The 20,922-nt window shown below is 56.1% G+C and overlaps 1 protein-coding gene across 18 annotated transcripts in view; it reads right to left on the reverse strand.

Moving 5' to 3' along the window:
* Positions 1 to 5,963: 5,963 nt before the first annotated feature.
* The window catches only part of PTK2 (protein tyrosine kinase 2), a 248,642-nt gene continuing 233,683 nt past the window's right edge, over positions 5,964 to 20,922 (reverse strand). For 14 of the 18 annotated variants that reach the window (XM_032315953.1, XM_032315950.1, XM_032315952.1 and 11 more), the window contains 7 exons: positions 20,727 to 20,789; positions 16,932 to 16,971; positions 16,498 to 16,604; positions 13,072 to 13,080; positions 11,788 to 11,943; positions 10,262 to 10,342; positions 5,964 to 7,233 (listed from right to left, as the gene is read on the reverse strand). In XM_032315953.1, coding sequence (XP_032171844.1) covers positions 7,021 to 7,233; positions 10,262 to 10,342; positions 11,788 to 11,943; positions 13,072 to 13,080; positions 16,498 to 16,604; positions 16,932 to 16,971; positions 20,727 to 20,789 — 669 coding nt within the window. In that variant the 3' untranslated portion in view covers positions 5,964 to 7,020. The remainder of the gene's footprint in view (positions 7,234 to 10,261; positions 10,343 to 11,787; positions 11,944 to 13,071; positions 13,081 to 16,497; positions 16,605 to 16,931; positions 16,972 to 20,726; positions 20,790 to 20,922) is intronic. The other 4 variants (XM_032315939.1, XM_032315943.1, XM_032315942.1 and 1 more) reach the window with 1 other exon arrangement.

Consider the following 20,922-nt stretch of genomic DNA (forward strand, 5'->3'; position numbering starts at 1 on the left):
GCTGGTCATGCCCACGTTCATATCTAATGGCCTACGTTTACGGTAGTACCGAATTCCCTGTACGTAATCAACTGTACTACTGGATTCCTGGCACGTAGTCAGCCGTAGTGTATAAACCCTGGGCGTGGTCGGCTGTAGTGTATCACCATCGTGTAGTCGGCTGTAGTGGACTATAATCCATGTGCATGGCCGACTGTAGTGTATCGTCCCCGTGTGGTCGGCTGTAGTGTATTATCATCCTTGTGCACGGCCGGCTGTAGCGTACCGTCCCCGTGCACGGCCGGCTGTCGTGTGTAAGAATCCCCGTGCACGGCCGGATGTAGTGTATCGTCCCAGGTGTGCAGGGAGCTGGAGCGCATAATCCCTAGTCACAGGCAGGGAAGGGAGGAAGCTATTGTCCATTTGCCCCTAACCTAAGAATCTCCCTTACAACGGCATTTCTGAAAAGATGTGAAACGCGCCAGCACCTGCGCACGGCCGTGCGAACAGACGGTGTCCCGTGACGCTTACCCGGTGGTGCAGAGGAACTCCGGGGGGCGGGGCGCCTGGGTGGCTCAGTCGGTTAAACGTCTGACTCCCGGTTTTACTCCTGTCATGGTCTTAGTGCTGTGACACGGAGCTGGATGCGGGGCCCCATGCTCACTGGGGACTCAGCCAGAGAGTCCCTCTCCCTCGGCCCCCATCCCTACAGCATGTGCGTGTGCTCTTTCTCTCTCTCAAAAAATAAAAATAAAAGCCACATGTTTCCTCGTCTCATCCGTGTGAAAACACGCTGCCAACCTACTCGTTTGAATTTAAGAATCTAATGCAAATGAAAACAGTAGCAGAGAACAGGCAGACGAAACGTCCTAACTTGTGCATTTTGTCTACAGGGGAGGTGGGTTACTGTGACCTGCGGTGGACACCGAAGGCTCTCGTGTCCTGCCGGCCTGTGCGCACAAGGACCCAAACCACCGCCGCCAGCCTGCGCGCGGGAGGAGGCGGGTCTCGCGCCCTCCAGACAGGCTGTCAGTTTGCGGCCGGCGCAGGGCGCTCTTTCCCTGAGGAGAGACTCGGTCCCACCGGCTGCAGCTCAGTCTCCTTGGAGGGACAAAGAGGCTCTGAGCTGACAAGTGGCGGGAACAGGACAGGACCCGCTGTCCACACCCAGTGGCCGTGTGCAGAACACGGCCGAGGGCGTTACACGGCGGTTCCGTTGCAAGATGAGGCCCACGTATGCCCAGCGCCCCCCACGGTATTCAGGATGGCTCTCTCGACGAGATCTGACCTTACTCGGATGCAAACCACCCGCCAGAGGCCAGGTGCGGCTTGTATCTCAGGCCCAGAAGGATAAGCTAATTCTTTTTTTATTTTTAAGATTTATTTATTTATTTGACAAAGAGAGAGAGAAATCACAAGCAGGCAGAGAGAGGCAGGTAGAGAGAAGTAGGGGGGAAGCAGGCTCGCCGCTGAGCAAAGAGCCCGATGCGGGGCTCGATCTCAGGACCCTGGGATCATGACCTGAGCCGAAGGCAGAGGCTTAACCCCCTGACCCCCCCAGGCGCCCCAGGATAAGTTAATTCTTGAAGGAAACGACACTGAACTTGTATGCAACTCAGCTGCTTTGATCCAGCGAGCCACAACCCGTAAAAATGAGGCTATCAGAAAATTGGGGGGGGGGTCTCTGCTTCTGAAAAAGGAAGAGTCCAGCAGGCGACGGACATGAACGAAGCTGTCCCGTCCCAGAAACAGTAAGACACCAGATGATTTTTCAGACTTATCTGTGATCGATGTATCGATTTGAGGAAAAATGTCTTTTTAAAAAAAAAATATGGGCAACATTGAATACCAACAGTGATGGCATTATCCTTCTGGATCTAAAATACAATTTTTAGGGGTGCTGGGGGGCTCAGTCAGTTTAGCGTGTCTGCCTCTTGATCTCAACTCAGGTCACAATCTCAGGGTTGTGAGTTCAAGCCCCACACGGGGCTCCATGCTGGGGGTGGAGTCTAGTTTAAAAAAATACGTGTCTATATCTATAATTTTTACAATTCCTAATTGCCTTTGAGTCTCGGGTTAACATTAAGTTGTTTGCCTGAAAATCTGTAAAGAAACTACACTTCGCAGAGACAGAAGAGGGCACGCCTGCCCCACAATCCGTACGCGCTTCTTCCTGTTTTCTCTGCACACGAACACCTGTTCCAGGCACTGAAGTTAGTAGAACAAAGTCAGCGGGTTTCAGCAGTCCCTTCCACTCGGTACGGTCTGTCACACAGCACCACGGAGGCGTCGGCTGTCCGGGCCCCGCAGGCTGGCGCCTGTCACCGCACACAGGCGCACGCACGCGGGCCTTGTGAGGACACACCCAAGGCGGCGGCATCACAGAGGAGGGCGCAAGGGCTGGACACGGTGGGGTTCCCTCCGCAGGGCCGGGAAGCCCCCTCCGCGTCCTGCAGGTTCCGCCTGGGGACCAGGCCTTTCCCTCACCCCGAGGCGTGCTCCTGTTTCTCGGAAACTCGGTGAAATCCTGTGCTGCTCTGGCGGGGGGACTGAGGACCCGCGGTGACAGCAGTGAGGAGGCTCCGTGCTGGGGAGAAGCTGCAGTGCTCACCCCTTCTCGGTGGACCCCCAGGGGCAGGACCTTCTCCAGCACCTTGCTTCTGAACTTGACACGGTGTCCCGGCCACGTCTCTGGAGGCCCTTCAACAATGGCTGCATCGTGAGTCCGGGGAAGTCCTGGCACATCTGTGTGGCTGCGTGGTGGTAGCGGGCGCGCCCCACACTGCTCCATGAAGCCACATCCTGTGGGGGACGGTGGCCAAGCAGGCATTCCAGAAACGCCCACGAGAACGCTGCTCAGGTGTCCGCGTGTAGCTGCACTCCACGTCACCCAGGAAAACGTGTAAAGCGGGAAGGACCAGAAACCAGCACTCCTGGGTCCATTTAAACTTTCCCGAGGTCCTTGCAGTACTGGGGCGGGTGGGGGGTGTCCCCTTGCTGCAAAGCCACTCTGCCTTATTCAGGGACAGACACGCAGCCTGTCCAGCTAGATCCCAGGGGCCGCCTTGTCTTCTCTGGAGCCCGCTCCGACGCGCGGGGACAGACACCCAGCCCGTCCAGCTAGATCCCAGGGGCCGCCTTGTCTTCTCTGGAGCCCGCTCCGACGCGCGGGGACAGACACGCAGCCCATCCAGCTAGATCCCAGGGGCCGCCTTGTCTTCTCTGGAGCCCGCTCCGACGCGCGGGACGAGCTTCCTGCTCCATTTGACACCACCGCCGGCCACGCCACCCTCGGAGCCGGAGGAGGAGGAGTAAGCAGAACCCCTACCACGGGATGGGCTCGCAGGACCACGACGGATGAGCTGGCCACCCTGAACCCGAGGAAGAGGAACCACCAGGCAAACCCGAACGTGGCCACAGTCCCAAACTGGCCTGTATTCTTCAAAACCACAGTGAGAACAGACAAAGGGGATTAAAAGGCAGCGGTGTGCAGGCACACGCCTAGCGCAGGTTCCCAGGGCAAGGCCATGAGGTGTGGCGTTTGCCCATTTCCTTGGGGGAATTACTGCCCCTCCCCCGTCGGCCAATTTCCTGACGTCAGCGAACAGACGCAGGCAGAGACTTGTGGAGCTTCCGCCGGACACAAACGACAGACCCGCCCTGCGAACTTGCAGGGCTGTAAGACCGTGTGAGGACGAGAAGTGCTGACTTCTGTGTTCACCTTCGTCTAAAATAGAATTTAATTGTAAGCGTATATAATTTAATTTCTAATAATGGCTGTGTTCGACAAAGAGCTTGCAAATTTCCTAGAAATCTCCACCAAACATAGGACAGGGAAGCGCGAGGCGTGATTCCGGACTGGATTTTGGATGTGGGGGAGAATGACCTGAAGGATGTTGCCGATGGCTTGTGTGTGAGACGACGTTGCCTTTTCTGAGCTCATACTGTGTGGACAGAAGTACGTGCCCCTGCTCTCAGGAGATGCACGTTGAAGCATTTGGAGGTGGTACCAGTGTCCTGGGGCTGCCATAAAGAACCCCAAACTGGAAATTTATTTTCTGCCAGTTCTGGAGGCCAAAGTCTGAAACCCAGACGTCGGAAGGCGCCTAGAGACTCTGAGGGAGAATCCACTTAAGAAAATGAACAGCCACGCTCCAGAGCAGGAGAAAATACACGGAAGACGAGTATCTGGCGAAGGACTAGTATCCGGGACACGTAAGGAAGTCCCGGCGCCCAGTAACAGACGCTGGCCACCCCACCCTCAACAAGGGCCGTGTATGTATGCGGACACGTCCCAGAGACCGCCAGCGAGGGGCGCCAAGCACAGGGAGAGGTGCTCGACCTCACTGGCCGCCCAGCAGCACACCTGCCCGCAGTCGAGCCTGAAGCCACCGAGGGCCAGCGGGCGTGTGCGGCTGCAGGAAGGTGTGTACGCGGCGGGCCCAAGCAGCACGCGGCACTGCCACACTGTGGACGGCTTGGCCCCTTCTGGTTAAGCTCAACACACTTTGCCACGAGATCCAGAAACACCACTAATAACAGGAACGCACGCCAGGCGCTCAGCCGTCCGCAGGTGCCCGGGGAAATGGTGGTGCGCCACGCCATGGATCCCGGCCAGAGCCAGTGCGGCACAGACACCGCCAGACGCTCCTGTGTGTGCAGGCGGCGCCGGCCCGCACCCAGGCAGGACGGGGCTTCGCGGCAGACGGAGCGCGGCGACTCCCCAGTTACTGTCCATGAACTAGATCTCCTCGAGCAGCCACAGGGAGGCCGCCCGTCACCTCCTGGGGTGTGAGCACCGTTCGGCTTCCGTGCAGGCACCTGTGACAAGGACACGCTCCCCGGGGAGACGCTCAGCCAGCTGCAGCGACCTGCGCTCTTTGCTCCACATAAAGCTCTAATTTGGGCAACATTAAGCAGAAAATCCATGGCTGGAGAGCGGCAGAGGGGGAGGGTGTGTGCACAGGGCGAGGTTCCCTCTAGGGCCGCTCCCGCCCAACACCGACCGGCTTTCAGAGGCCGCATGTGGATCGCCGACAGTGGTCACCCGCAGGAGAACATGGCTGAGTCAGCTCACCTCACGGTCCTTCCGACGGCCCCTCGGTCCCCCGCACCTGCCCGCCAGCTCGCGTGCTGACACGACACTGTCCACGAGCGGCGGGCCTGTTCCCGCAACCGAAATGGCGTGACTCACAGGACGCACGAGACCTACCTGCGGCTGTTCGCAGTAGAGGAGAGTCGATCCGGAGGCAGAGGGTATCAGTCTCGAGCAGTCGCTCCCTCTGAGGCCGCGGTTCTTACCCCGTGACAGCTGGACGCCTCCTCCCCCAAGGGACACCTGCCCACCAGCAAGCCCCTGTGGCGGGCGTGGTGGCGTCGCTGCTTACCCTGGGTCTGTCTTATTTCGTCCTCAGCCACCGCAGAGGGGAGGGACCGGGACTCGAGAGGCTGAAGAGCACCCGAGAGAGAGAGAAACTCAGGGGAACCCCCTCTGGGCTTCTTCTCTGAGGAAGTCCATGTCCTATAGGCCCACGAGGAACCACCCCCTCCAGCCCTCCACTTGGGAGCTTGGGTCCCGGCTCGTCCCCGTCTGCGGGGCTCGGTGCTGCCTGCGCCTGCTTAGAGACTCCAGCCAGGTCAGAGCGGGCCGGGCTAGGGAACCGTATGCTGACCGCTGCCCTGGCAAGAGATCCGGCTCTGGGCCGGCTCCTCGAGGCTGCCAGGCTCCTGAGAAGCCCACGGGCGCAGAGGGAACGGCTCAGAGAGGAATATCACTGCTGTCTTGACTGTGCACCTGATAAGCAGAGACGGACCGCAAAGGCTGATCTGCCCTGGCCATCCCCCCGCAGTAACATCCTGGACTTGTCTAGAAGACAGAGAAAGAGAACCTGGTGATTATCGAGAGCTTTCCCGTACGTTATCTGGCAAGTGACCTGAAGAAGTTTAAATGGTTTGAAGGAGCCAAACGAAATTACACCAAGAACTTTACTGGTAACACCTTTTTAATAGGTCAAAGTAACTGTACGGTTCATTATATTCTTCCTGAGAATAATTTATATCCCCCGACAAACTAAAGGGAGGGCATATTTTTCAAAATTATTTAACAGAATGGATGGTGTAACTGGACATCAAAAGAAAACCGAATCTCTGCTTTGCTTAATTCTCCGCTGGGAAGACAGACATGATGAAGGGTTAGTCAGCTCCAGTGGCTGCGAGAGAGTCAACATGGCTTCAATCTTTCTTTATAAATTATATAAAACTGGAAAACAGGGTTGGTTCCAGAACCTCTTCTCAGCGCAGCTCGGAGGTGCTCTGGTACAAAGCATTTCTGCTTCCAAGAGAAGTAACATTGCTACAAAAAACTGGCACATTATTCTGGTGAAAAAAGACAAGGTTTTTAGTGTGTTCTACAGCTAGCTTCCAACCAAATCTTCACATATCCGACAGGAAAGTAAAAGGCAGGAAAGACAAAAGGGTGGTTGCTTTTTTCTGAAACGACTCAAGTCTTCAAAATATAGCTCTGACATTCCTTCTCTTAAAGCGGTGCTAGCAGACGGCGCCTCAAGAACGCTCTCCCAACAGAGACTGGAGTCCGGCCGCGGCTCCGCAGCTCGCCGAAGAATTCCCAGCCCCTCGGGTCTCCCGGCATTCTCCGCCCCGTCTCCCCGCCTCCCAACACATCGCTGGGCTGGTTCGAGTCCGCACACCACCGCCGGGGCCGCTTCCACGGAAACACCCTAACGTGAACACCATCTGTTCTTCAAGATTCTTAAAAGCGTCTCACGAACAATTTTCATTCTCAGAAAAATGCCACGTTTTGGATCCTGGACTTTTCTGAACGCCATGATTAAAAAAAAAAAAGAAGAAGAAAGAAAAGAAAGAGACAAAAAAACTGAACTCAAATCAAATGTGGTTAAATTGAAATGAAAGAGCTTTCAACCAGCTGTCAGTCACAGCCGTCGGCGCGGCGCGTGCTGGCGGCCGAGGACCCGGGGCCCCTCATGCTGGTGGAAGGCCGGAGAACGTCCGCGGAGAGCGCCCTCAGTGCGGCCTCGTGGGTCCGAGCATCCGCAGTCTCGCTTGGTCAATGACGTCCAGCAAGTTTTTGGCGTCCACGGCCAGGGCGTGCGCAGCGGTCAGCATCTGCTTCTTATACTCCTGTTGGAGGCTGGTCATGACGCACTGCTGAGCCAGTTTCATCTTGTTGATGAGCTCGCCCAGGTCGGAGTTCAACAGCTTCTGGGCCATCTCGATCTGCAAGGGCGAGAGAGAGGTCAGGAGAGGAATGTCGCGTCCACTGTTCCTCGGGCACCGCCTCAGCAGCTTTCTTCCCCTTCAATCGCTGTGTGGTGGCACCTCGGAGGCCACGAGGCCCAGGGCCCTCCCGTCAGAGGGGGCAGCAGGAGAGCTGCTGAGGTCGACCAGGCGGCGGCTGCCAGTTGACAGAGACACCCAGCTCTGGACTCACAACCGTGTCTCAGGCTCACACCCCTTCTCCTGGGTGAGAGGCGACCCCGAACTGCTGGGAAGTGGGAGCAGGGCCGCGGAGCCAGAAGAGGCCGCCCTGAGGGTCAGCCCTCTGCCTGTGCGTCTCAGAACCTTCCTCATCTGTTCAAGCAGAAACGTTCACTGCCGAGCACACACACGAGGCCCTCGGTGTGCAAACACACGAGTGCGTCAGACACACCTGGGCTCAGTCGAGTGTGAAACCGCGCACAACTCCCTGGAACACACTGGGACGAATCCCATGACAGGACCAGGATCCCCCTTTGTTCTGAGGGGAAGTTGTTTGAAATTGGCCTCGACTGTACGAGGAGGCTGGCTTCGTCTGAGGAGGGCCTCACGGGCCCCGCCGAGTCACCTCTGTCCTGCTGACCGTGCCTGTGGGGAGGCTGAAGAGATTTTGGGGAAGGGGAACACCATCCTCCACACGGGTGTTCTAGAAAGAGCGCGCTGGCGGCAAAGTGTGGACGCGGAATGGAGGGGCGGGAAAGCCAGAGGCAGAGAGGGCAGCTCAGAGGCTGTTGTGGGAACCGAGGGACGAGGGCACGGGGACAGTGAGGACGGAGAGGCCAGGCCCAGGCTGCGACACAATGACGCGGGTGGGTGGCTGCTCGTCCGTGTGCGTGGGCGCGCGGGGCTCCCAGGCACAGGCATAGCCAGTGCGTGGTCCCGCCGACCGCGGAAGCGAGCCGGGAGCAGCCGTGTTCTGCGGGAGGCGGGCATCCACTGCACGGCTGAGGTCCCACTGAGAGCACAGAGCCAGACGCACCGGACAGCGACCTGTGCACGTGCTGCAGAGCCCCAGAGAAGCTGCGTTCTGGAAGGCGTGCGTGTTGGCCGCCCATGCGGCCCTGGGGGTCAGCCACATTCAGTGCAGGGGGAGGAGGAGCCAGGACTGGAGCAGGGTGGCCGGTGGCCCCCACGGCAGCTGCGAGAGGGGACGGAGGATGGGCTGCTCTCTGAGGGCGCACGTGGGGGGGAGTGAGGGGGGGCAGATCAAAGAATGCTCCTTTCCTTAATTCAGATACGTATGGGAGAGCGAGCTGTGCAGAAGAATCAGGGCAGATGGAGAGTTTATGTCAGGCTTTATCAGCTAAAGGAATATTTTTGAAATGGTTTCGCCAAAACATTTACTTGTTAGGATACGATTTTCTTATCTCTGGCATACGGAACTTCTCTACTGTTTGGAAAATTCTGGCTGAAAAATTCTGAAAATTCTGAAAAATCTGAAGATCAATTAAAGTCCCAATGAAGCAGGGGACTGAGCTAACGTCCTAACCGGCTAGAAATCTACAATTCCACAAAGCAAGCAGTCAGGCATTTTCCAAAATGGTTCCAGTGGTTTCGTGCAGGTGAACGGATGCCCTTTACAAAGGCAGCGTGGAGGGGTGCCGGGCCAGGTCCATCGAGACGGGCATCACCGGGCCACTAGGAGCCTCAGACGCCAAGTCCTAAGGGGCACTCAGCCTCCATCTGATCGGCAGGAAACCTCAATCATTGCAGAACACCCCTCAACCCCACTTGGGGAATAAACACTGTCAGGTAACCGGCCATATTCTTCCAAAATGCTGGCGGCGGAAAGACAAGAGTCAGAAGGACCTGATCCAGGCCAAAGCAGACTACCAGACAGGCGTGTGGGGTCGGGCAGGACATGCAGCCCTGCTGGCCTTGAACTAGAGGGTGAGGCAACTGGACACACTGCCCAAGCGGACCGCGCAGGGGTGCAGACGGCCCAGCTGTCCAAACCCTCCAGATCAGAGAACAGCCTCCTGATGGGAGAAATGAACAGAAACACGGAGGGTAAGAAGCCTGACACACGTGACCTACTCTCACACGGTTCAGAGAACAGAGGCTGCGGGTGTAGACAGAGACAGAGAACGTGGGAAATGTTAAAAGCCAGTGAAACTGGGCTGAGGACGTTCGGGAATTCTCTGCACGGTTCTCCCAATTTTTCTTTCAGTTTGGCATCACTTCAAACAGACACTAAGACGACGCAGGAGAAGAGCCCCGCTGGGCTGCAGGGCTGGACGGTAGGAGAGTGGACGCAGGAGCAGGAGGGAAGGGGAGCGGGAAGGGGGAGCAGCACCAGGGCCACCCCGGACTCCAAAGGACACAGCTGCGTGTGCACGTGTGGCCCGGGGGCTGCACACTTCTGGAGGCCGGGGAGCACCCCCGGAAACCGGCATGGCTGGGAGCATTCATAAAACAAGGCAGGTGTGTCTGCTCATTTGTTTGTCAGCACATGATGCAAAATGGCCAAAAATAGCAAAAATGAGATTATCGCCGAGAGACAGTATTTTGGGTCAACTTTGAATTCCTCAAAAAATTTTAAAATGCAAGTTTTAAGGCACTTTTTGTCACTGCTTTATATGGGAAACCAGCATCGTTTGCAAAGTATAATTTTTTTCAGAAAATTCAAGGGAGGAGGGCAGGCTGCCTCTCTCAGCTCATTTCCACTGTCCTCCGGCCCCTCCCTGAGGTGCTGCTGAAGGATCTGGCCCGCACCCAGCTCTGCACCCACGCTCCCCGCCGTCCCCACAGCCTCCCGTCCTTCGGGCACCCACCGCCCCCAGCTTAGGAGCAGGCAGCGGGGGCGTGGATCTAACCAGCCCAGCGGGTACCGCTCCACCCTGCCTCCACGGCGCAGGGCCGCAAGCCGGTGGGCGCGCCGCACCCGAGGCCCCCGGCTGGGAGGTCGTGATTTCCGAGCAGCTGGAGCACCCCAGCCAGCCCCGAGCCCCGGCCATGTCCCGGCCGCTCCGTCAGCGCCAGGTCCTACCTCTCGGTGAGTGCTGGCTGGCAGGACCGGAAGGGTCTCGTCCACGGTGGCCAGTAATGTCCGCAGGGCCAGGCCGACTTCCTAGGAGACAAGCCACACCTGGGATCAGAACACGCGCAAAGGGCTTTCACACCAGGAGCAAAGCCTCCTCTCCGTTACAGGGCTGTCTCGTTCCCAACACTTGAAAGAAAATTACTGAACTTCTTTTCCTCAGTACTGACTCTGAGCTGAAGTGATCAGGCGTTTCCCCAAAGACGGGGTTCTCGGAACGCTCAGTTTGGTCCCTGACGGAATGGGAGTCAGCCTTAAAGAGAGGGACATTCTGACACCTGTGGCGGCGTGGACGAACCTGCCCAGCACTGTGCTCAGGACATGAGCCCATCCCCAACGGAGAGATACAGGATGACACCATTCCCCTCTCAACTCTGCATCCTGGAGGCCCCGTGTTCACGGGGACGGGGAGCAGATGGGGCGCCCGGGACGGGGGAGGGGCGCCGCTGTTTGCAAGGTGAGAAGAGTTTTGGAGATTAGTTCTCTAACAATGTGATTGTAGGTAACACCGTGGCGGGCTGAAGGGTGGCAAGGATGGTACATTCGGTGTATCTTACCACACTTTAAAAAAGTGTGTTCAGTGGGGCACCTGGGGGCTCAGTCATTAAGCATCCGCCTTCAGTTCAGGTCATGGTCCCAGGGTCCTGGGATCGAGCCCCACATCAGGCTCCCTGCTCGGTGGGAATACAAATTCTCCCTTTCCCACCCACCCTGCTTGTGTTTCCTCTCTCACTGTGTCTCTGTCAAATAAATAACAAAAAAAAAAAAAAAAAAAAAAAAAAAGTGTGTTCAAGGATATGTTCCAGAAATAGAGGCTGAAAGCAAAACTTCATAGCACCCTTTGAGCTGCAGAGCCCCTGAGCTGGCACACGCCAGTGGACCCTGTCCCGGGGGCACCTAGCCTCCCTCAGAGCTGACGGCACTCCTTCCGGGACGCCAGGCCCCTGAGCGCAGCGTGGAAAGGTGAAACTGGTGTTGAGTATTTTCATTTCTCTTTCTGCCCTTATTAAAAAAGATTTTGTGAGCACATATGCACCTGCCCCTCAGCGGAAGAACACAGAACAGATAAATCCCTCGACGTCCCTCTCCATGGCGTCCCCCGCCCCCCTCCCCGGGGCGGCAGGTGAAGGTCAAGTGCTCTCCTTGAGCGCGGGTGCTCCGGCAGCAGAGCCACATGTCCCGAAGGCGCACACACAGCACCGGTCTGCACACGTTCACACTTCACGGCGACGGCATCACACCACAGCCTGGGGTGACGCCATCCCGCTGCTCGATTTTTTCATGCAAGACCCTAAGCGTGAGCAGGGACTGTTAAAGCCTGCGCTGCCCCAAGCACCAGGGCTGGGATGGTCGTTTGGTCAGACTTAACTCGGGCATGTGCGGTGCCTTCACGCTCAAGTCTGGAAGCATCGGGTCTGACCCGCGGCTTCCATGATTTTAACAACATTTCCTTGGGACGCAGGGGTGGGTTTTACCTTCACCATGGGAACGTACTCCTCTGGTGGGGCTGGCTGGATCTTGCTGGACATTTCGATGACAGCCTTCACCAGGCCCGTCACATTCTCGTACACCCTGTCGTTGGACCGGTCCAGGTTGGCAGTGGGCGGGGGGCTGATTTCCTGGGGCTGAAGCTGCAACACAGAAGCTGTTACGCCCCCAGTGGCCACAAGGTGGTGGCACCTCACCGCGGCCGGGTTCGAGGGGGTCTTTAAAAGAGATCAGAGCTGATGGCAATTGATTGGCTTGTCTGTAGGGTACAGCTCACGGGGAGGATGGCAGTCAAGTAACTCATCCGAGGGACAAGTGAACAATGCAATCGTTTTTTGTGACTTTGAGCTCAGTTAAAGGAAAGGAAGTGGAATCACACGCGTGACATTAAAAGCCCCAGATTCTTTCAGAGCAGTGATTCGAGGCCCCCCAGAATCATCCACCGAGAGAGAGAGTTCATGTAGTCTGCGTCTGCGATTTCACAGGAAGCTGGCTGGGGGCTCAAGCGTCCTGTGTTAGGACTCTAATCCTGCTTAGTTATGTGGCTCGGCGTAGCCGCCTTCAGACCACATCAGGGACACGTGTGTTCCTTTCACGACTGAAACAAGAGGACAGATACGAGCCTCGTGAAGCAGACCCGACTGCTGCACCGCGCTGCAGGAGCGAGGGCGTTGGCAGTGTCGCCGGGAGCCCCATGGTGCACACGCCTGTGGCTGGGCCTCGGCTCGTCACTGGGCCATTGGGGCAAGGGGGACCTGAAGGAGCTCTTGGGCACACGCCCACCCCAGCGCCCGGCACAGAGACCCCGACCGAAGTCACCCACGAGAAGCCGAGCACTGAAGGCTGGTGAGCACCCGGCCCACGGAACGTGTCCAACGGCATCTCAAAGGTCACATGGGTAACACCGGGCACAGAAAGGGCCGTCCGTGTCTATTTTAAGGAGACCAGAGTGCAGTACAAAATCGTGGCTGTCTGCCGATGGGTCTGGGGACAAGCGCTCAGCCTAAACTCCTAGGTGCCCCCTCTGAACCTCTGACTCTGTCCGAGGAACCTGGAGCCCAGTGTTCAAGTCTGGTTCGAGACAGCCACGGACAGGAAGTCAGTCCCTGCACAGAGGCTCGTGCCTCACTCTCTGGCAAGTAAAGACCTTGTCTCTGGGGACAGGCCAAGCCAAGGTGCCCTCCCCAGGCTTCCTGATTTCTGCCCCAGAGTCACATGCAGAGCACCAGGAGTGAAGGAGTGGGACAGACACACAGACATCATGTGCTTACCCTCCATGGCTATTGTTGAACGGGAGGTGAGGAAAAGTTAGAGAAATTTATCAGAGAAAGGGAAAAAAGAAAAACAGTATTAATAAAGGCAGCAGACAAAACCCACAAAAACACACGAGCAGCACCAAAAGGAGCGAGTCTGAGCCTGCCTGGGAGCCAGCCCTCGGCACCATGGCCGGGTGCTCGGTCCAGGGTGCCGGCGCCCTGCCACGCGCCATGCTTGTCTTCAGGAAGTAAATGACGACAACAATATGCAAAGCCCGAGAGGGACAACCCAGTGGCCATGCGAGAAGCAAGCGTTAGGGGTCCTCAGAGAGAAGAGGCCTTGAGATGCGCTTGACATGCCTGGGAACTGCCCTTCGGGCTTCTGGGCCACCGGGAGAGACTGTCCCGCCCTGCGCCCCACACCCAGCGCCTGGTGTCCCCGGAAGCAGGCCTTGCCATTAGCTAGCCCGCAAGACAAGATCCCGGGCTTCAGGCTGAGTGTGTAAAGGCATCAGGAGCTTAGTTTAAAAACAAAAACAGAACAAAGAAAACAACCCTTCTTTTGAGCCAAGTCTTACCTTTCAAGCTCCTTTATTTCAAACTTAGAAGTTTTATTTAATGTTTTTTCCTCTACAGTTTCCACCAAGACCACCCTATCGTAACTTAAAAGACCAAGTTAACTGGGGAAAGGTGGCTCTCTTGCCCCCTCCTCGGCTCTGCCTGAAACAGGTGTAGCCTTTGGTATAGGAGTTCAGCAGAATTTTAAATGTCAAGTCCAACCTTCCACAGTGAGCGTCCCTGCATTAGAAAGAGGGAGATCACTCCTACCACTTCACTCAAGAGAGGACATCCCTGTCTCTCCCTTTCTCCGCCGAGAGTCACACATGGCCCTGTGACGAACTCGGCACGATGTGCCACTTCAGGCTGGCCCGACACAGAGGCCCAGCTTCCACAGCAGGTGCCACAGGTGGGGCTCCATCAGGAAGACCCGAGGCCATTCGGGGCTCCCGGAGGCAAAGGCTGCCTTATGCTAACCTAGTTAAAGCTTCTGTTCTTCTGTGTGTGCTCTGGGCGGGCCACAGAAGCTCTGTCCCAGTGCCTCCAGCCACTCTGCACAGTAACACCCCCAAACCCAAAGCGTAGTTTCCTGTTTCCTGGGGCTTGCCGACTTGGAGGCTCCTTGGCAGGCAGCTGGGGTAGAGCGCCACGCCCCGGAGACACTCACAGTTCCAACCGCTTCGGCGGTGCTTCAAGCAATCCAGAAAATGAGACAAATTCACCAAGGAGAAACCCAGATGGGCTTCTGATTAATGTTATCTGGATGAACTTGAGTCACGCCTAGAGACCAGCACGTCTGTGTTAAACTGGTATTGTTCTTTGAGGCTGGAGTCAGTGAGCTCTACGGAACAGAAGGGTAAGAAAGAACTAGAAACACAGACTTCATACTTATTATTATTGTTATTTTTAGGTAGGCTCCACATGCAGCATGGAAACCCAGGAATTTACGACCCTCAGATCAAGAGTCACCTAACCACCGAGTCACCCAGGCACCTCTGCTTCATACTTACTATCAAAGAAAACGTTGCTTAATACATTTTATGGGGCAACTGGGTAGCTCAGTTGGTTGAGCGTCTGCCTTCAGCTCAGGTCATGATCCCAGAGTCCCGGGATCGAGTCCCGCATTGGGCTCCCAGCTCTGCGGGGAGTCTGCTTCTCCCTCTGACCTTCTCCCCCTCATGCTTTCTCTCTCATATAAATAAAATCTTAAAAACATGCACTTTAGGTAAGTACGCTGTATCCATCATGATTTCTCCTTGCTTAACACCCTCATTGAGGGGATTTTCCAATTACATTCATTCATGCTATTACAAACGTACCGGCAAACACACGTCACATTCTAAGCTGGTATCTGAGTGTTTCTCAGGTTAGTTTTTCCTTATAATACAAGCCATTTTGAAAATTTGCTCTTGTGGCTCATGTAAATGACAAACTTCATTAACCTAATTTCTCCCTCTTCCCTTTTGAAATTTATGCCAAGAAACCCCATTAGGAAGGGCTGTGTCCCCCCTCTTTGCTCCCCCGAGCTGGGGGCCACCAGATGCCAGGCCCCGGGCCGAGCTCCAGACCAGTGCTCTGGTGTCCAGGGGGGCTGACCAGTGGCACTCAGAGCAGGGGTGCCTCTGGCCCAGTGGGGCCTGGGCTGCACCCCTCAGGGGGCAGCTGGGTCTAGCCAGGGCCAGCCCGTTCTCTCCCTGCTCACCGCCCCTCTGGGCCAGAGATGGCATTTCTCTCCACCTAGAGCCTCCTCTCTTCTCTCTGGGAACCCCCAGCCAGCTCGCTAAATGCTAGCTCAGCTAGGGAGCCTGTAACCTTGACTCTGCCCTTTCACCTCTGTGAACCCTGCTGTCTCGTGTGAAAAGTGGGAACAATATTGCCACTGGCAATCCTGTGAGGCTAACGCGAGGACAGGTTCCGTCACCTGTCCGTCACAGCGTCACAGCACCTGCTACAGGGAGGCACTCCAGGAGCCCGGTTAGTAGTGAGACAAAGTTGCTTTTAACCAGTAACATCGTTACCAGAATTTATGACCCAATCCGATGCAGGAGGCACCTTTCTAACCTCCTCTAAGAAAAAAAAGCGGTCAATTAAACCAACACGTCACCCTGATTTTAGAGATACTAAAATGTACAAAAAAGGTATATCAGAATTAAGAAATAAGACATATTTTGAGAATTGACTGATCTCTCAAAGAGCAGAGAGATCCTCTCATTAAATGGGCAAGAGAGAGAACCCTTGCCTTTGCTTCTCGTGGAGGAGCGCTGCTTCCGAGGGACCCAGAGGCCAACATGGCAGGGGCAGCGGAGGCCAGGGTGGGGGGCAGCCAGGAGCAGTGACGCACAGCAGGGCGGCGTTCCCGAGGCGAGCAGCAACTGTGGCCATCCCTGCCTGAGCCGCACGCCCCCCCCCCCCCCCAGGCACGCCCGTCCCCAGGGCCGGCCGCACGTGGTCCATGCTGCCGCTATCAATGCTGTCCTTGCCCCAGATGGAACATGGTGGCCACTTTCCACCAAGCCCTACGGACACACTTAAGAGCAAAGTGAGCCCGCAGAAGAGCTCCTTTCCCGAGGCGTCTGGATTTATTAAAGCCATCCCAGCACTTCACTCCCAAAGAACATTCTGTCTGATAAGAGGAAACCCTATCTACAAGTTGGGCTCTAACTGAGGCCCGAGACTCTATCATGTGAAAGCAAACCAGGCAGGTCATGCTCCCATCAAGCTTGTCCCTGACTTTCGCAGGAGTGCGGAGCCCGAGCAGACGGACGCCTGGGACCCGCAGCAGCGCCGCTCTGTTCCTTCCGCCCCAGTGCTGGTTCCAGATCACTGACCCCAGAGGGAGAGGCCCCCCAGAGCCCTGAGCAGAGCTCGGGCTCAGATGCCTACCTTGACACCCTCGTTGTAACTGTCCCCGGGGCTGCTGAGGCTGGCAAGGCTGCCCAGGTGACCGGGGGCCCCAGGCCGTGGCGGTTTCTTTGGCGGAGCTGCAGGATCTGGTGGACGGGGAGCGTCCGTTAAGCGCTGCGCGATCACACGGAACAGAAACACCCCCTCGACGCCCGGCACGCGTCCCGTTACCGCAGAGACACTCCTCCCAGGGCACGCTACCGAGGCGTCCCTGATGCGCCGGAGCAGGGAGCTCTGTTCCCCGATACCCCAGCCATCAGCTGAGCTCGGTAAACATCACACTTGCTTTGGCCCGTGGAGGGAAAGTGATAAAAACTCACGAGGTGTTCTGACGCTCAGAAACGCCACACGTTTAAAACCTGCTCCCTTTCATAAATTATAAAAGCTTCTTGATAATTCGTTCCTTCACTTACCTGGTTTCCCCACAGGCTGATAGATGTGTTGGTTTCCAGTCTGTGGGAAAAGCAGAGCTCGGTGAGCCCGCCGGCCCACACCGCGGGGCACGGCCTTCCCTCCCTCCCCTCCCCTCCCCTCCCCTCCCACGTGTGTGAAATGCTGGGTTCAAAGACCCACACAATGGGGGGCTGCCTTCGAGGCCTCACTGGGGGTGGGGGTTTAAAACCGCTAGAATGCCAGCAGCTGTGGGAAGAGGGCTCTGACAGAAGCAAGTGTGGGACGGTATGGGAACGTGGACGGGAGTCGTCACAGGCAGTTTAGAATTTCCTTTAAAAAAATGACACCCACGGGTGCCGCCAGTTCACGTCCCAGGAGTGCGAAATCCAGGCCTCTGCGGCGTCTGCGTCCTTTGCTGGGGAAGCGGATGTTCTCCTCACAGGGAGGGGTACAGTCGGGACAGGGATCATGGGAGGCTCGGTGGCACTGGGGCATTCTGGATGCCTATGTTGTCACTGTCACCCAAGCCCGTGTGTGGGAACAAGCCAAAGCGCGAGCCCAGGACTCCCACCCCGGGTGCGGGACAAAGGCTGTCCCCCTGGAGGCCGCTCTGCCGTGGGCTGTCCCAGCTGCGCTCTGCAAACAACCTATTCTAGGGCAACTAAACGGAAAGAAATCTCTTTAGAACCACATTCTAGGGGTGCCTGGGTGGCTCAGTCGTTAAGTGTCAGGATCCCAGGGTTCTGGGATTGAGCCCCACATCAGGCTCCCTGCTCAGTGGGGAGCCTGCTTCTCCCTCTCCTGCTTCCCCTGCTTGTGCTCCCCCCCTCCCTGTGTCTCTCCGTCAGATAAGTAAATAAATAAAATCTAAACAAAACGAAACATACTCTACTTCTGAAGAGACTTACATTGCTTAATTTAAAATAATAAACTAGCTAAAAATATATATATTTCCAGGTGCTCTACTTTCTGCCGTGAAGAGACGCACTTCTGTAAAACGCGAGGACAGAGCGCGCACACGGTTAAAACCGCTCCCCGGCCGGAAGCGCACAAGCTGTCCCCACACTTTCACAGCCGAGCTTCGAGGCTCCCAGATGCTAGAGCCGGTTAGTGTGAAGGATGAGGACCCCTTACCGCTGACTCGGTGCAGCTCTCCCTGGCCAGCCTAGCCAACCTGACAGTTGCCGAACACCTGCTTTGTTCCGGACACAGAACAAGCGCCCTCCCACCCCTGCCCATGGAGTGGCCAGTGTAACACAGGCAGCACAGTGACAGCAGGTGCACACGACAGCATGTCGCCAAGCCCGGTGGCAAAGGAACACGGGGTGGGGTGAGAGGGGAGGACACGGCAGGTCTTGGGAAGATCAGGCCTTCTGAGAACGTGACCTTGGCACACACGGGGTGGGGGACTTGGGTGGGGGAAGCCATGAAGAAATCTGGGAGGAGAGTGGCCCAGAGATGGGGGTCCCCCAGGAGGGGCAAGCAGCATGGGAGGAGCCAGGGCCAGGGGAGGTGGAGGGTAAGTGGGCCGGGAGAACCCCAGGAAACACGGCCAACCGCCCACAGCGGAGCAGTCCGTGAGCTGGGCTGTGCTCACTGATCCAGGCAGTAAAATGCGCACATTTAAAAAGACTTCAGGGGGCGCCTGGGTGGCTCAGTGGGTTAAGCCGCTGCCTTCGGCTCAGGTCATGATCTCAGGGTCCTGGGATCGAGTCCCGCATCGGGCTCTCTGCTCAGCAGGGAGCCTGCTTCCCTTCCTCTCTCTCTGCCTGCCTCTCCGTCTACTTGTGATTTCTCTCTGTCAAATAAATAAATAAAATCCTAAAAAAAAAAAATTAAAAAGACTTCAAACACAAAGAATTTTCTGGCTGATACCCAGGTTATAAGAAAATTCAACTAACTAGAAAATTCTATCATAAGGACATTCTGGATTGATTCAGCATGATGCACTGTTAGGCCATTCTACAGGTCGCTCTGGGAGGGAAGGCACGGGCGAGTCCCTACTTGCAGAAGTCGGACGGATGTGTGCAGTCGGTTGCCTTCTGTCCTCTGGCCTATTTAGCTACTGGCCCTGGACCTCGGAGAAGACTCGATTTGAAGTAGGCAAGAGCTAGTGAACAAGCCATAATAACTGGCTACTGGAACCTGACCCCATCAACTTGCATGAAAAGCGAAAACCATTTGGATTTTCAAAATAACATGGATGTTGACAGCAGGTTCACCTTGTGACGACCCCCGCCCCCACCCAGGCACGTGGATGAGGTGTATTATCAGAAAACCAGAGCCCTGAACAGTTCAACGACTTCTCCCTGAAGCCACGGCCCATTTTCCAAATGTTAAGTTGGAGCATTTCAAGAAGCAGGCCAAGTCAGACTGTTCCCTCAATTTAGCACAGGCCAGGAGAGGGAAGAGCAGAACGGTCACAGTGTGTCACCGGCCTCCTGGCAGGAAGCGACCACAACCTGAACCACACCCCTCGCAGGGAGCCATCGAGTTCGCCAGTGCACAGGCAGGGGTCTGGCACAGAGACAGGTCACCTTGAGCAAGTTTTCCATAAGCCTCAGTTTACCCCTTTGTAGGGTGCGGATGGCAACAGGCCTGGGTCTCAGGGAGGCGGCATGAGGACAGCACTCAGCACAGCACCTTGCAGCACTAGGTACTTTTTCGTCAGCACTAAGCACTTCCGAGGCTGCCTAGGCCTGGGTGACAAGACCGCAAGCAGACCTGTCCCGTGTCATCCACTCCACGGAGCATTTCTCTAGAACCTTCTATCCACGTCTGATTCACTTCCTGATTCTCCCAGTCCATGTGCTTTCTGGGGGCCTGCTATTGCCACGCACTGAAACACACACCACCTCCCTTTTCTAACAGAACATCCCAGTCCCCTGAACAGGGTTTACCTTCACGCCGAGGCTCGGTCATACCAAGTGAGGAGGACTAGCAGTTCACCTTTTCGATCTAAGGAAGGAGCTGTGTGTGTGGAACGTTCAATGGCAGGTGATGGGACTTCGTGCTCGTGAACCAGAGCCCACCGCGCCAGCACACTCTGACGGGAGGGGTCAGATCTTCCCATGCTGGTGACCAAGCACATACTCCAGGGGCCAGATCTCAGGGGCAGCTGGACTGCACAGCACGGGTTAGAGAAACTCCTGGTAGGTCACTCCACGCGGTGCATCTCGGGGCTGGGTGAGGACCCAGCCTTGGGCACACAAGTCAGAGTGTTTGGAAGTAAACCCGGAAGCCCGGGGAGGCAGATGCTTTATCTCCACAGCTCCGCCACATGGTGGCTCCGGCCTCTCTCCTGACCTGGAAACTTCTTTACACGGTTAGAGAAATCTGCTTGTATTTTACTCAAACTTCTGCTAATGGAAATCTTAATGAAATGACTTAAACTACTCTCCCTAAAAGATTAGGGAATATTTCTAGCAGGCTTTAAACATATTTCGAATAACCGTAAGCCAGCTCTTTAAAGAGAGTTTCAGGCACTTCCCCCTACAACACACGTAGGAAAAAAAAATCCTACACAAGTGTCCTGTGACCGTGGAAACGTATCAGCACACACTAGGAGTACAAACATGTAGCGAAGGACAGCTTACACACGCTAGCAGCACGCACACCGGTTTCTGGAGAGCACAGAGCCTGGGGAGCGTCGCACTGGGCTGTGCACGACAGCTTCCAACCATCTGGGCCAAAATGTTCGCTTTACTTAAAGAACGGATTCATGTGTTCCAGGCTATGAAGGTGAGTGAGAGTGGGTATCGTATATACAAAGCGATGCCCCCGTCCATCCTGGCAAGAACTCGACCGCTGCTTACCGGGCCCTGGAGGCTTCCGTCCTCCCTGTCAATACTGCCTCGAGAGAGCCGGACGTCGGGTTTCTAAAGCAGAGGAAACAAAACCAGACAGTTTCATTCCTGGTTGGAGAATCATGGACATATTCTGTATTCGGTTCCTTCCGCAAACAACATCACCGTCCCCTGAATAAGCACGGTTGAAAGTTCCCCAGTTTCA

This window comes from Mustela erminea, chromosome 16, assembly GCF_009829155.1.
Source record: "Mustela erminea isolate mMusErm1 chromosome 16, mMusErm1.Pri, whole genome shotgun sequence".
NCBI classification, from domain to species: domain Eukaryota; kingdom Metazoa; phylum Chordata; class Mammalia; order Carnivora; family Mustelidae; genus Mustela; species Mustela erminea.